General features: G+C 40.0%; 1 protein-coding gene across 10 annotated transcripts in view; it reads right to left on the bottom strand.

The window, feature by feature from the left end:
- Nucleotides 1-609: 609 nt before the first annotated feature.
- OSBPL9 (oxysterol binding protein like 9) overlaps nucleotides 610-16670 on the bottom strand; it is a 61092-nt gene continuing 45031 nt past the window's right edge. For all 10 annotated transcript variants that reach the window (XM_083509569.1, XM_083509566.1, XM_083509568.1 and 7 more), the window contains 15 exons: nucleotides 11925-12018; nucleotides 10778-10882; nucleotides 10039-10198; nucleotides 8560-8672; nucleotides 8022-8140; nucleotides 6849-6934; nucleotides 5663-5837; nucleotides 4228-4312; nucleotides 3934-4044; nucleotides 3024-3087; nucleotides 2791-2931; nucleotides 2590-2668; nucleotides 2119-2210; nucleotides 1345-1480; nucleotides 610-1260 (listed from right to left, as the gene is read on the bottom strand). In XM_083509569.1, the coding sequence (XP_083365695.1) occupies nucleotides 1186-1260; nucleotides 1345-1480; nucleotides 2119-2210; nucleotides 2590-2668; nucleotides 2791-2931; nucleotides 3024-3087; nucleotides 3934-4044; nucleotides 4228-4312; nucleotides 5663-5837; nucleotides 6849-6934; nucleotides 8022-8140; nucleotides 8560-8672; nucleotides 10039-10198; nucleotides 10778-10882; nucleotides 11925-12018 (1635 nt within the window). In that variant the 3' untranslated portion in view covers nucleotides 610-1185. The remainder of the gene's footprint in view (nucleotides 1261-1344; nucleotides 1481-2118; nucleotides 2211-2589; nucleotides 2669-2790; nucleotides 2932-3023; nucleotides 3088-3933; nucleotides 4045-4227; nucleotides 4313-5662; nucleotides 5838-6848; nucleotides 6935-8021; nucleotides 8141-8559; nucleotides 8673-10038; nucleotides 10199-10777; nucleotides 10883-11924; nucleotides 12019-16670) is intronic.

Raw genomic sequence — 16670 nt, 5'->3', positions numbered from 1 at the left:
CAATAGTGATTCTACAGTGAGTATTAGGCAGCTGCAGCACCAGAGTAAAAGCACAAGTCACTCAGATTACCTTGATTCTGGATACAGCACATATTAAAGCAGTAGGGTTTTTTTGCTATTTAATCATAACTGGTCTTAGATAGGTTGGTCACCCTACCAGAGCATTTATGTTTTGCCTATTATTGCCTATATAATGTTTCTGGCCAAGTCTAGTTACCAGTCTAGAAGACGAAAGGAAAAAGAGAGGCCAGTAAAAGCCAGCCAACTGCGTTCAACGCAATTAGCAGAAACAGGAATGCAGTAAAATTGGTTTCAACACAAGTGCTTGGGTCAAATTGTGACCAACCATCTTCTGAACTACTAGCACTGCTGAACAGAAGAACCTGGTTAATTAGATTGTGTTTGTAATCATATTTCAGATGACAACCGTATATATAAGAGGTTGCTTTTGTTTGCTTGAATCTCACATATTGCCCTGGGTTTTCAAGTGCATATGAGTATATCCCTGTTTAACAGCAAAACACATTCTTAGCATTGTTTAACTTGAATATAATGCTCTTTCAAAGCATTATTGCTGTGAAAAGGTTTACTCTGGAATAAAACAATGCATACAATTGAAAATCTATTTTATGAAGCATTATAGATGCACCAGCAGGAACCAAATGGTAATCTAAAATTACATTTTAGTTTCTAAAAATACCAAAGTTATTTTGGGGAAACAATGAAATGCCAAAAAAATGATTTCTTTAAAAAAAAACCCAAAACATACCAGTTGGTAGATTAGAATCTTGCATTTTCTAAACTGGCAGAATGAATCCTCATATTTACACAAATTAACTGGCTCTAATGAAATAAAGTCATGTATTTGTAGGATGCCAGAATCATATGTAACTGGAATCAAATGCCCCATTGCACCTTTTACAGCAGTGGTTAAAACATATATGATGGGGATCAAGCCCAGGTTAATTCTTCTAGAAGCATGGGAGGTCAGACAGGAAAGGCCAATATAAATTACTGCTACACAGTCAAGGCTCTTCCTGTTTTAATTGTTCGCTGCATCAGTGAATCCAGTATCCCTGAGATAGGAACTGTAACTGGAGGAGACAGGCTCTCCAAAAGAAGAGTACTTGAAAGTTACAACTATCGCCACTAAGCCAAGGCTTCAACTTCATACAGGTGGTCCACTTAATATTTACTGGCAGCAAGTCGCTTGAGTAGTGGTTCATCATAAACCCAGCATTCGCCATCTTCATGGAATAGCTGGAAGAGAAGAGTACTCAATTAATAGTGTCACAGGAGGAGCAGGGAGATTTACAAAGGTACTGATTATTGACTAAAACGTACCCGTGTCTCCCATGGAATCTCTTTCTCCTTTCTGGCTCTGGCTTCGGCTCTTTGTCTTTCTTCAAGCCTATGCTTTGCTTCAGTAGCTGAATCAATGTCTCTGATCTTTAAGTTGTAAGTTACATCTTTCCATAAGCTAAAAAAATAATAATATTTATACAACATGATACAAAACTCATTTCTTATTGCAGGGTTAGGAGAAAGATTTTAAACTAAGATGAGGGAAAAATCCACGAAGGAACATAAATAGGCAGATGGCCAATTTTGTTTCAAAACCTTGGTGACTGACATTCATCCCATGTTACAGCTCATAATCCACATTATTTGCAATAAATAAATAATGATTTATTTCCTAGTATGTGAATTTTTTTCACATAATACAGCTAAACAATGCACTTGTTCTATCAAAATATAGAGGTGAAGTAACTGATATTTAATTTCAAGCAAATTAGATTTATGAGACCCAGAGTCTCTTCTGCAAATATAAGGGATCCCATTTACAGAAAAGACAGATCCAGCAGAGGCTATTGCAGGAGGAAGGGAGAAGTATTTTGGTGATTCCTCTGTAACCAGTCCCCTGCCCCACTCCACTGTTTTCAGGGGACGTAGGTGGAAGGAGTAGTCCGCAAACACACCACCTTTCCCTCCCTGTTAATTCCAGTAGGAGTGTCATGTGAGGGGAATTCTGCTGGCAAGAATTCAGGATACAGGCCACTAACCTCTATTTACCTGAAGGTCTGGGTTTTAGTAGGGAGGAAGAAGAGTTATGCTTACCAGCGGGATTCGTATTCTTCTTGATCTTCTAGTTTTCTTACTTTCTTCTTAATGATAGGCATTTTCTTGGTATCTATAAAGACTACATTCTCCTAAAGAAAGAATAGCACTATTATTGTTTATATTTTCAATTTGTTCACCATCTAGGTTTTATTTATCATTAAGTTTTGCAAAATTTCTCTGGCGCAACTAAATTTCACAGCAGAGATGCCGTCAGCTGCCATGGTCTAGCATCAATATCAGCCCCCAAATATGCTGAGCCTCAACCAGCAAGAAGCGCAATTCACTCGGCTGGCCCCCCTGGGATGTTAAATCCATTAAAAGGCTTTTGGGCTGAAGCCAATTTACTAGCAACAGGAAAAGGCATTCAGATGACATGCTTTGGATAATCAGTATTTTCTTTGAGTGCCACAACATGTTCCTCTAGTCTAGCCTATTGATTAAAACAAAACAGAAAAAGGGATGATTTACCCCAGTTGCATGTTTGGCATACATGACACCATTCCATTCTCCTTCAACTGAACAGAAAGATTTCTTGTCATTAGGAGAACTAAAAGAAAAGATAAAAAACAGGATCCATCACTACTAATTGTATTCATGTCTTGTGTCTTATTCTCTTACTACCACAAGTATGAAATGAGTTTGTTGCTTAAAACCCCTGAATATACTTACAAGATTTCTGCTGTAACTCTGTGCTTTTTCCCACCATAGAAAGGTTTCGTGTGGAAGATTATGGTAGCATTATAGCCTGTCTTGGAGCAGCTAATGTTGCATTCTCCTCCCAGCTCTATCCATGGCACTGTGAGAATAGATCTGTCAAGGTAACAGAAGATGCCCTTAAAGAGTTAGGAAAAGAAACATTTGCTATCATAAAATAAATTGCCGAAAAGTGTGAAGTCACTTACCTCCCGTAACCATTGGGGAATGTTAGAATATAGTGCTCGTCATAATCTAGGCATGATACACACCCTGCAAGAGAATAGGGCATTTTAAGAATAAGACAGTATTTTCATATGAAATAAGATGACAAAGGACCACAGAAGAATAAAAATGCTGCCATGAAAATCTTGGCTGCAAGTTATTTTCCGTTGAAGAACTAAGCCAATGGAACCAGAAAAGAGAACCTATGCTCCTGCCCCTTGAAATGCTTTGGGCATTTCACACTTCCCTCTCCCACCACCTTTGTAGTTCTTAATTTATGATAGCATAATGAAAAGAAATGGCAGCATATCTGAATCTTTAATCATTGTTCTCTGAATTCCCCCCAAAGGTCCAATAAATCTATTTCCTGTTTGCCCCATTACTTTTTGCTCTGTTGCCATGTTTTAAGAACAAACATGCAAGACAGTGCAACAACAGCCATACATTTAGTATTATCAATTGCAGTAGCTGCACTCTATGAGGTCTGGGCAGACGATTTTCTGATCCCTGCGGCCCAAGTGGTTCCCTTCCCCCTTAAAACTGGAAATGGGGATCTTCTACAGACAATACACATGCTGAACTATGTGCCCCACAGTTAATGCCAGTCATATTGTGACTTCAGTTCTCTTGGGTCAGTTGATGCCTTGTGGACTTAAAGCCAAAAATACATGGTATCAGGATGGGCTGGAGCCTTTGCAAACATTGCTGCAGGCAATCAGTATACAGTGAGACATTTTCTATAATGAAAAGCAAGACACAAAGAATTCTGTATTGGTTTGTGCCTACTGCTGTGACTGCCACCAGCCTTCAATGAGAAATGTTATCCAGCATGAAAAAATAATTCATCAAATACTTTCTCATAAATACATTTATTTAGAGAATATTTAGACATACCTTGGCCTATATTATGAACGCCAATAGACATTCCCAGGAACTTTGACTTAGTCCAGATGTGGGCATTGAACTGTATTTTCTTGCTAGAGCATTCTGCATAAAATGCTGAAACTTAAGGACAGAAAGAAATGGTAAACTATAAAGCAATAAATTCAGCATAAAACACCTGCAAAGCACAAACTGATATTTATTATTTACTTCCCAAGTAAAAAATCAGCAGCAAAACCCAACACTGACTAAACACCAGCCTTAAAACAGAGGTTTTAATAATCTGCAATAGGCTTCTTCACTTACTTGGAGGGTGGTGAGAAACTTGTTCCGCTACAAAGGTTACACTGTTTTGAGTAACCCATGGAAGTGGTCCATCTGCCACAGTTTCCTATAAAGAGGTATTCCAATGTTACATGATATACTGTCTTTTAAGCACGTATACTGAGGTATTCAGATGTGTTCCCTACCTAAATCTTCCAAGGATACACAGAATAAAGGGTAAAATACACAAGGGCACAATGTATGCTATAACCTAGGATGTGCATGATTTGTATGCCTAGGAAGAGACTGTGAAATAAATTTGGGCACACAGTATGACTTGCACAGTAGAGGAAGTGCATTACAGCATGATGTGTAGACATCACATGGGTATGGTCTATGTAATCAGCGTCTATGGGTATGACAAGGGAGGCGGGCCTGAGCATTCCAGGTCAAATACCATGCGTGGTGTGGGAAATGTCTGCATAGGATTAGAAGGCATCATCCAGTGGTGGACAAACTTTGTTCCACAAAATGTACTCTCAGATTGGATGCACCAACTAGGAAAGTCATTGCATTTGCCCACATATGAAGTATCATTAAGAAAATGTGCTCTCTCCCAAAATGAACAATGTGAAGCAAACTAGTCTGGAAAGGCCCTCAATGCTATCTACAAGTCCCCCATTTAAAATGCAGCCTCATTTTAATAGTAGCCCATAAAACAAAACCATAAGGGGAGGGAAACATAAGCGTCAGACTGAGTCCAAACCAAAGGCCAGGCGGAACAGCTCTGTCTTGCAGGCCCTGCGGAAAGATGTCAAGTCCCACAGGGCCCTAGTCTCTTGTGACAGAGCGTTCCACCAAGTCGGGGCCAGTACTGAAAAGGCCCTGGCCTTAGTTGAGACCAATCTAACCACTTTGTGGCTTGGGACCTCCAAAGTGTTGTTTTTTGTGGACCTTAAGGTCCTCCATGGGGCATACCAGGAGTGGCGGTCCCGTAGGTACAAGGGTCCTAGACTGCATAGGTCAATAAAGTATAATGTAACTCGGGGAGACCTAGATTCAAATATTCACTCAACCATGAAGCTCAGTGGGTAACCACGGGCCAGTCACTATTTATTCTATCTCACAGGGTTGTGAGGATAACATGGGAGGGGGAAAAACATGTATGTAGTCTAGAGCTGCCTGGAGGAAACGTGGAATATAACTGAACTAAATGCTAGACAAATTACTTAGAAAGATATCCTGAGAAAGTGATCAAAAGACAGATGGCACAGTATGAGACAGTATGAGGTCTGACGCTGAATAAGAAAAATTAAATTTCTCAAGCTCTGGGTTATTCAAGGCACCTTGAACTTAAAAATGGTGAACTGTCCCTTCCTCTCAACAAAATGGAAATGAGAGTTAAAGCTCTTATGAAATGGCTGAGATTAAAAAAAGTTGCATTTTGTAAACAAACTGTTAAGTAATTTTTACTAACCGTAGTTTCTTCTTGTTCCACACTTGGCAGCACCCAGTGACACCGGAATATTTCTCCCAGGATGGGATTGTAAGGCTTTTTAGCAACAGACCCTTTTCTTCCTGCATGGAAAGCTGAGAGGTACCACTTTACCACCTGAACCATTCGGTCCTTTGGATCTTTTTGGTCACTAATACTAGAGAAGACATAACAGGATAACAAAAGATATTTTTTTAAAAAATTGAAACCACAAAAAAGTTATTCAAGATGTTTAAAACTGGGCTGAGAGAAAAAAATCTAACTGATGATTTAGGTAAAGGTAAAGGTACCCCTGCCCGTACGGGCCAGTCTTGACAGACTCTAGGGTTGTGCGCTCATCTCACTCTAGAGGCCGGGAGCCAGCGCTGTCCGAAGACACTTCCGGGTCACGTGGCCAGCGTGACGAAGCTGCCCTGGCAAGCCTGCACCAGCGCAGCACACAGAACGCCGTTTACCTTCCCGCTATAAAGCGGTACCTATTTATCTACTTGCACTTAAGGGTGCTTTCGAACTGCTAGGTTGGCAGGCGCTGGGACTGAACGACGGGAGCGCACCCCGCCGCGGGGATTCGAACCGCCGACCATGCGATCGGAAAGTCCTAGGCGCTGAGGTTTTACCCACAGCGCCACCCGCGTCCCACTAACTGATGATTTAGCTGCACATAAAAGACCTTACCATTCCTACCTGTAAGATAAAATGCTTTACCAGCAATGTAAAACTAGCTGCCCAGTTTCAGTCCCAATACAGTGGTACTTCGGGTTACATACACTTCAGGTTACAGACTCCACTAACCCAGAAATAGTACCTCGGGTTAAGAACTTTGCTTCAGGATGAGAACAGAAATCGCGCTCTGGCGGCGCGGCGGCAGCAGGAGGCCCCATTAGCTAAAGTGGTGCTTTAGGTTAAGAACAGTTTCAGGTTAAGAACGGACCTCCGGAACGAATTAAGTACTTAACACGAGGTACCACTGTATTGCTAGAGGCAGCTGGATCTGCCTAACAAGTAGGCAGCAAATCATGTATATGTTCAAATTAGATCATGGTCCGTAGACAAAAATGCATCCACTGAAGTGGAGCTGTGCACCTACGTGCTTGGATTCCGTGCAAATGAATATAAAGCTTGCACTACTGCAGGTATATAAGCTGTATGAAAAAAAAATTGAGAATACCTTACAAATAAGTCTGGATGTGCAAAGAAGTCCGCATACATTTCTAAAAGTGATCTTCTTTCCAAAATAAAAGTTGGAAGAACCACCTGAGGAAAGAAACACACAAGACTCTTAAGGATTTGATTATCTAAAAAACACTTCAGTCTTAACGCTGCTCAAAACTGCTTAAGCATAATTTGACATTTGTAAGGGTCAGCACTTACTGATGGTACCACACTTAGTTAAAAGGCAGATGGTCCTTTCCAGTACAGGATTATTATTATTATTATTTTACACAATACATCCAAGAAACTTTAAAAGGAGGGACATAATATACTTCTGGTTTGTGATCAGCCTATTGCAAAAGAAGGAACCTATTATGTGCCTAACATTGTTTATTAAAAGAACAGCCCAGAATGTTGAGCATGGGGGATAATCCAAAACAGAAACAACATTGGAAACTCTATTCATTTCACCTGTTTGGAGATGTGTGAAATCACTACTCATCTCAGTTTAAAGGCAATAAATAATGAACATGCTGCTCAATTGGGCCTGATTTGCTCTTCAGTATGTAATGGTAAGCCAGCCAGCTAACTGACTTAGCATTACTAAAAAACCAGCACTCACCATGAGCAGAAACCAAGGCTTGCTCCTTGTAATTTTTGAATGTCGTATTAAAATTCTTTACTTATTACTTGTGAGTTTTTTTAAGACTATGACTTACTATCACATGTGGATGAGATCAATAAAAAACCGTAAGATTAAGTCTCCATGAAATCAAGTTCAGTGCTCCAGTCAAATTAATTTCAATGAGGCTGAAACAAGCCTAACATTAAATGCTGAAGCAACTAGGGCTGTTCTATGGCACACACACCCCAAAGTCAGGAACCCTTAGGAGAGGGAGAGCTTTGGGCTGCAGTGTGAACAGCACATCTTGTGCAAATATCATTGTAAGAGTGCAGCAACTAGATGCCACCCTGTGTTGAATTTGAGCATGTAACGATCCATGCCATTGAAGAGATTACTTACAAACAAGTTTGTGCAGGTTTAACACATGCAGATTCAACAATCATAGTTAGGATTTGGGATAGAGGAGATGCAAAATTGATTTATTTGATGAAGGAATACTCTTGCACTCAAAGCAATTAAAGCCACTATCTGCTCAAACTCCATGGACCTCCTTTTGACTCTTACCTTGGTTAAATCCATTCCTAACCTAACTTGTGACAAAAGATGCATGATGACGCTCTTGTGTTCTTCCACAGACTCCCCTTCATTATCGTCATCTCTATCGTCAAGGGGATCAAACAGATCTGTAATAATAAACTGCATTCAACACATGCTTCACTGAAGAAGTAGAAAACATTCAAATAATTAAAATCTAATTAAGGGGTGGGGAACCTGTTTGCCTTAATTTCATGTGTGTGAGAGAAAATGAGGAAGAAGGTGGCAAAAAGAGGGAGAGAAAACAAGGGCTCTGGGCCCCCCCCCCCACTGTCAGCCCAAGTGGGGGAAGGTTTCCCACACCTTATCAAATACGCCAAGATAGGCAAACATTGTTTTTTCGCCTTAACAATAGCAGAGATATTGAAAGCAAGCATGCAGATAAAGATTAATTTATCCTCGCTACTTAGCATAGAGAAGAAAAAGGAGTCTTTTGTAGTATCTATACATGCTGCAATTTGTAGCAAAGCGCTGTTGGGGTCCTGGATGGTTTGCGGACTTCTCTTACCAGCATCATTTGTCCCATTAGACATGGAAGAGTTGAGGGACTCTGTTGTGTCTGGGCGCTTCATACTACTTCCTGTGCTGCTACGAGTTAGGATTGCCCCAGGCCCTGAAGAGCTAAAGAAAGATACAAAGCATTTTAGACCATTACAAACACAATAAGGATGTGAAGAACTCCCACACTTGGGGAATGGCTGAGAAACACTAAATTCCAGGGCAGATAAAGAGCAGCTTTAAGGTATGGAAAAGAGACCAAAGGAAGGCCAATAGTTCACTTTCATTTAGCATTTTAAAAGGTTTAAGGATTGTAGCCAGAGGTTAAGCCTCCAAGAGTCTGCTGACCCACAAGAGAGGCTTTTCAGGGAACACAGGGGGCTGCAGTGGGTAAAAAAGGAAACCTCTGTTGTGTTCAGCAGCCTTCCACTTCCTTAACTTATAAATAAAAGTTCTTTACATATATTATCAGAATTTACCGGCCATTACTCTATGTTGTTGGTCACTTTGACAGGCAGGTCAACTGCCTGACATCATAGTGGCCCAACTACAAAGGAAAAAAACTGGAGCACACTCAAAGTGCACTGATTCTTTCCTTACAAGGAAAATACCTGCAGTGGGAGTTGTACTTAGTGCTGATAGAAACCCCTACTTTTGGCAGGGACCGCCCTCAGGAGTTCCCAAGTGGAACCAATCCCTGTGAAGCCTGTATTTGTCACCAAATTTAAAGGGCACCAAATTAAAACTCTGCCTGCCAGGAGCACTCTTAATTGGTTCCTTTGCAGCTTTGTTTTTGCCTGCCATTACATTTGACATCAGGGGTGGGAGAAACTGTCGCTGTTGAGCAAATTAGGACACCCGCCAGGCCAAATTAGGCCTGTATATGGTGGGTCAGATTTAGCAGAGTTTAAAGGCTAGATGGCTATAGGCAACTCACTACTTAGTTGATGGCTGAAGTCTATGAACTGAGGAACACCTCTGTGCACCACACAGCAGCTCATGAATAAAACGTCAATTTCCATTAGCTTGTATAAGAAATTGTGCAATTTTCATATCCACGCAGGGCATAATGTTGGCACATTATAGTTGCTTCATTCACAGTATGAATTTAAAAAATCAGAATTGTTCTTAATTTGTATTTTTAAGAAAGTGAGAAAGTGGAGTAAAAATCCTGGGTTAGATCCAACACAGTTTGATCTGTTGCCCACTTGTACAATGAAGCTTATCTTTCCTTTCTCGCTCCCCTGCACCCTCTTAAAATCTGCTCCGGAGGGTCTGTGGATCCTGTGGAACAGATTTTGAGGGCACAGAGGCAGCTGCAGGAGTGAGGTAAGAAACCATAAGTCCTGTTGTGCAAGCAGAAGGACATCACTGAGCACTGACCACTGTCCTAATGATTTCTGCTACATGCATGGAATGTGTTCAGTATATGTGCCGACTTTGACAGTTCTCAAGGGAAAATAGTGTTCGTAGGCTTCCCATTACTTACTCCAAACATCTCTTTGGGGATGAGCTGCTTTGATAGAATTCATCAGCATCATAAAATTCATCTTCACTGCTGGAGTAAGAGAAATCTGGAACTGTATTTGGAGAAATATTGGCATGGCTCGGAGAAGTTAAACTGCTGCTAGGTGCTGACTGGCCACTTCCTGTAACGATTATGCATATAAATGTAAAAACCCCAGTTTGTTGTTTTCAAACAAAACATAAATAGCTGAACTTTTATTAGCTCATGAAGTTCAAGATCAATAATGATTTATAAATAGATCTAAACATAGTATCTTTTAAAAAGTAACGACAACAGTCAAAGGAATGGAAGAGACCTGTAACTGAGGTGATTGGATGTAAGGCATGTCTCTCCCAACCAGCACACACCAACCAGCATTACTGATTGTTGCAGGTTGGGGCGGAGAGGAGTTCGAGTCCAGCAATGTCTGGAGGGCACCAGGTTAGCCACTTTGGTCTAGAACATCACCAGGGTTTTATTCCATCCACTTGGAAATACTGGGAGCCTATGAAATCACCAATAAAGCATGTGCATCATGAAAAGGGGTACCATTCAAATCCTGATGTTGCGGTACTACAACACCCATCTGTTCCAGAGAGAACAGCCAATGGTCAGAAAGGATGGGGGTTGTATTCCAGCAACATCTGGAGGTCCACGGGCGCCCCACTCCCACCAAACTGTGGCAGTGTATTTTGAAACAAGATAAGCATTTGTGCTATACCTGTACTATTTGGTGTTGGAGTCTGGTGACTTCCAATTAATGCTACAACTGGTCCAACTGCCAAGGATGAAGGTCGCTGCTCTGATTTGCAAAGCTGGGTTGGTTCTAAAAGTTATTACAAAGTGACAAGTGAAATGGTGTAAGCAAAAATCCTGACGTATTCATGGTATCATCCTAGGCACAGAATGTATTCTGCTGTTCTACTCTCCGTGTGGGAAGATGAAAGCTCACTGCTCTACCACATTTTCTAGTTTAGTTGAGTATCTTTAATGCAAAGAACAGGCAATGAAGATAGGGAATGCAAACACACTACTATGTGAACTGATTATAAAAACACCGCTTGTAAAAAGAAATCATTTAATCTGAGTACAAGAGGAAAGAGTCAAATATACTTCAGCGAGAGAATAAAGTTAGCTCCTTTCCAAAGCAACAGCACAGCACAAATAGCTTATAAGCTACGTCCTTTATGCAACCACATTCAGCGAATACAGTGGTACCTTGCTTCCCGAACACTGCAAACCTGGAAGTGAGTGTTCCGGTTTGCGAACGTTTTTCGGAAGCCGAACGTCCGACACGGCTTCCAATTTGAGTGCAGGAAACTCCTGCAGCCAATCGGAAGCCATGCCTTGGTTTCCGAACCGTTTCGGGGGTCGGACTAAGTTTGAGAACCAAGGTACCACTGTATATGCATTCTACTGGGGTGGTTGTCCTTGCCAGCTCCACTCAACAACCCCACGTACCTGCCAACTCCCCCTCCCCCACCCCTGACAAAACCCTCCTCCCTTTACACTTCAACTATCCCTTCACCGCTTGCCCCAAGCCCCATCCTCTTTTAAAGGGGTGGTGCTTAGCCAAACTGCTTCGTGAAGCATCTCCCTCCCTCATTAAACAGCTTCCTTGGGTCGCCTGCCACCCACACTGCTAGCCTGTCTGCATGCTGTTCATCATGCTGGAATTGGTGTGGCAGCAGCCTAACATTTTTATGCATGTATGTAAGAAATAAAGGGATGCGGGGGGAGTGGGAGAAAGTGCATATAAAATAAATCACATTTGAGCGGAAACAGGGTATCTACTATTAATACTAAACATTAAATTTTCATAAGTTTCAGAAACAAACATTTCCACAAGTAGTTTACAAATACTATACCTGAAGGTAAGACAGTTTGGGTAGGCATTGTGCTGATCACTGAAGATTCCAATAGACTAGGTTGATATATTGCATCAACAGGATTAATAGTGCTCTACGACACAAAAAACAAATTAAACCTTTTTTGAGAACCACAGCAGTGTGTGCTCCGTGCAGGAACTTTCTTAATGCAATAGCAAATTCCTGAGAGAAATGCAAAGTGACAGAACTACAGCAAATGTTCTCCAAGCATTAGTGGTCTGTACAGAATAGTAGTAGCAAGTTGAAAGTGAATTTAGTTAAGTGTAAATATAAATACTCTTATCATAAAACCCAGGAGTCCCAGCTTTAATTTTTAACGTACTGATGTGATAGCAACCCTAAAAGATGACAGACAATCTAGAGATTGTGGTTTACTCCTGCTTTCAGAAAAGATACTCAACCATTCCAGAAGTACTACTGAACATGGTGCCATAAGAATTTGTCAAGAATCTTGAACAGGAGTCACTATGAATATGTTTTATGACTCAGAGATTTCATTCTGCTCCTTTGCAGTTTGAGGGAAAGCATAATGCATTGTCTGATCTTGTTTCACACTAGTTCATTTTACGTTGAGACACAGTTCCGTTTATCTTTCCACCTTCAATTTTCTTTTTCAGAAAAGCAATTGTCCCTTTAATAATAATACCCCTTAAGACCTCTTCACACACTACCACACTTGCCAGATTCTGATGCAGGACTGATGTCACTTTGATCAGGACAGGAAATTAACATAGTGCATCAACTGTCACTATTTTAAAGGGGAAAAGACTATAATACTTTCAGCAAGTTGAAAAACTGATGAAACTGAAAATTTCCAGTATATGGCGGGCTCGGTATTCATATGTTAGGGTTGCCACAAATCCAGAATTTCCCAGACATAGCTGGTATTCGGCCCTATTAAACAGCGCCTGGGCAGAAATTGCTGGAATGTCTGGGGAAATCCAGACATATGGCAGCCCATGTTGGAAATGGGAGATTTTGGCAAATTTCATTAAAAAGAGCTAAAGGCCTCTCTGTTTATTTAGATTTGGGGGTGGGGGAGAACAACGCAGCTTCAGCAAAAACAAAAAAAAAGCTTAACAACTTTTTTGTCTGGATTTTCACTTTTTGGAATATGGCAACCCTATCATATGTGCCCTCATTATACATGTAACATCTACTAGGATAGATCTGCTTCAAAGAGTAGAAAAATGAAGGTAGTTGGGTATATGATGGGTACGGATGTGGGGCTCTGGTCACATGTTATGTGGTACAAGTGAAGGCATGCAAAGATCCACCATACTAAACAAACTGCAAGTGATGCCTTTGGGAAACAGCTGACTTTTCATTTTGTTCAAACTCTGTCAGCAGAGTTCTAAATGTGTGGGTCACCTTTACTGATATTTAAAAACTAAACCTAAAACAATCCCGCCATTTGCAGAGCACACGGTCAGAAAGAAAACAAGGTAAGGCTAGAGCAGTCAGCAACCTGAAAACTCGGCAGACAACACAATCTGATAAGATTCATTTAAATCCAGATATTGTACAAGATTTCATATCAAAGAAAGATAAACCTAGAAAAACAGTAACTAAGAAGATTAGACACAGACTAAACCGAACGTGAGCTTCTTTCTGGAAAAGTAGGACAGCAACAAAAATAATAATGAGGAGTCCTTGAAGAGATGAAGAGAAGGGGAACATTTGAGGGTAGTACAAGCAGATAAGTTTTTCCTTTGCAAATGATTAGCAAGAGTGTTAGCTGGTTTTCTGCACACACATTGAAGGACTGTTGTGATAATATATGGGAACAACTCAGAACTTGAGAAATACGGTAACTTCAGGGGCAAGAAATGCTTCTTGCAGCAAGTAATCTCTTCCTGCTTTTAAAATGGCAATGGCTAAACTTTGGAATTAGCTTCCTGTGGAGGAAGAACTAGATATGGAACAGCTTTAAATCTATGCAGCACAATAAATTTAAGCAACAGTAAAGGAGGGCATCAAATGCAATCAATCCACTGATGGATGGAATCTGCCAGTGGAATGGGAAGCGAGACAATCTTCAGCAATCTCCCTCCCCCCCCCCAGCCTTCTAAATCTGTTCTGGGGGATGGGGGGACCCTCCAGAGCAGATTTAGAGGCAACGTGGGTGGATAGAGAATCTCCAAATGTTGCCTCCCTCTCCTATTCTGTGGCTGGATTCCTTTCATTAGTGGATGAACAGTATTGTATACCACCCTAAATACTGGACAAGGCCAAATTGCTGTCAGTAAATGAAATTAATTAAAAATTATTTTGATCATTATCATTTTAAACTATTATAAAATAGCATTTGACTCTAATTTTAAATGCACTGAGGTTGTTTGGAAACTGACTTTATACAATAGAATCTGCTGTCAAAGATGAATGTTTGTTATGCCTCTAACTTCCAACATACTGGAATGATCGCCTTGATATATTTCGCCTTGATATTTTGCCCAGATCCTCACTGTACTAAAGCAGGGGTGGGGAAGTGGTGGCCCTCCAGTTGTTGGACTCCAACTCCCATCTATCCTGCCTAACATGGCCAATGGTGAGGGCTGATGGAAATTTGAGGTCAACAACATATGGAGGGTCACAGCTTGCCCACTCCTATTCTAAAGACTTTTATGGATCTTTCAAAATAATGCTTTACTGTTCAGTGTCAAAATGAGTTGTGTTTAAAAGTCAGTATTATTAATTCTACTAACACAAAAATCATGCCAGTTGAGAGAATGTGTTTGATGGCTAACTACCATGGCATTAGGTATAATTACGAGCACGGTTAGTTACTAATATTTTTCCCCATAGCAAAGGAGAAATCTTGGTCCTCTCCTCCCACTCTAATAAATACTATCTCTAATTAATCTCAGAAGAGTATTTGTGAATGGTGTGCCTGAAGAACAGCAGTAAGGACGAAACAGTTGGGACAAAGAACTGGGAAATTCTGGAATACTAATTCCTCAGTCCTTGTACCAAACACTACGTAATGCCAATACAAAGGCGTTGATTCCATAGTCGTCAAATCTAGTCAAGGTTTTGAAAGACATTATCAAAACCTGGTGATAATTCAACAGAGAACATTGACAGACTTTCAGACATCTGAAGTGATGACACCAAAATATTCATTTTCAGGCATTTCAATTTCATTCACCTCAGTTCCTTATTACATTATGATTATATTGGTACACTAGAGGATTTGTACTACATACTTGAGGGGAAAAGACTAGTCAGATTGTTACAGAACTAAAGAATCATGTATTTTACTATGAGTACAATCAGGAAACAAGTTTTCAAAATTAGAACTACAATAGATGATTAGGAGGCTTTCATATTGAAAAAAAATCAAGCTAATTCAACCCTGCAAATATCACGGTATGTTTTTAAAACATAGATACTCTTAATGCATTTTAAATTACAATATACTCATCTGAAAGTTATTTCAGACAAGTTAGAAGTACTATTGGCTGGAGTTTTAAGGACAACGGACCAGATATTCGGCTTGTTTTGGATAGAGTTGAACTCCTCAAACAGCATTATAGCTTTTCAACTTACATGTTAGATTATTGGAATTTGATTTACATAGCACTGCCCCTTGAGACAACTGGGAGCTTCAATTGGTCAGAAATGCAACAGTGAGGGTTCTGATGGGAGCTGTCCATTTTAGATCACATTGCACCTATCCTCTACCAACTTCGCTGATTACCAATTTGCATCAAGTTTCAAGTCAATGTGCCAGCTATTATCTTCAGTGCCCTAAATGGTTTAGAAGCAGAATCTGTACAAACAGAAAAGATAGCTAAATCAAGCCTACAAATGCAAAGTTTAACAAGTCTTTTTCAGCATTTTATATTGATGACTGTTACATCTTTGGATATTATGATGTACTGTATATTTATATATAGTACTTGGATTTTCTTCTCTCTAAAGTTGTTGCGTTTATTGTACCTGGATTTTTTTCTTATGTAAACTGCTTCGAGATATATTGATAATCTATTAATGGCTTAAATAAATTAAGGCTTCTAGGATTTCAAGTCAAATGTTTTCTTCAGGTAAACTAAATAAAACTGGATCATTCAATGTTGATGTTTTAGGAATAACTTGTTCATGTTAAGGACATTCAATCCTTTCTACAGGCTCTTCAGTGTTATTTTTAAAAGGTGTGTTATGCTATGTTGATTTCAAGCTTATTGGAAATAACATCTTGTGTTCCATGTGTTTGAAAAGCTTTCATTTAATTATAAACTCTGCAAAGTTTCAACATCCAGTCTTCACAGCCAGCCTCCTATTAATCTATAAGCAACACCAATTAAAACACTAGAAAAGTAGAAGATTAATACATTGTGTATCTAAGGGTTCAAGCAAAAACAGATAAACATGACCGGAAATATTTTGAATTGTAATACAGTACAGGTAAGTTTGAGAACTGGTAGGAGCTCAGTACTGTTTATATTGAAAACTCAAGCGGACCAAGGCCTCGTTTATTATGCTCATCACAAGAAATCTTGGCAATCGAGTTCCTTAACTGCAGATCTGCCATTCCTGAGTAATTACTATTCCTCTTAAAACTGCATTCTCCATTGCTCCCAGAATGCTGCAGTGTTTAGAAGTTATTTATAATCTATTGATTTGATGCTATGCACCCACATCTTATTTTCAAACTTGTTGTAGCAGAAAGGAAGAACTTGCTTTGAATTTCCACTTTTATAAGACAGAATCTCCTTTGAGACC

This window comes from Podarcis liolepis (genome assembly GCF_965112155.1).
Source record: "Podarcis liolepis genome assembly, chromosome: 6".
NCBI classification, from domain to species: domain Eukaryota; kingdom Metazoa; phylum Chordata; class Lepidosauria; order Squamata; family Lacertidae; genus Podarcis; species Podarcis liolepis.
Note: the sequence above shows the minus strand (reverse complement) of the source record. Positions and strands in the feature narration are given on the sequence as shown.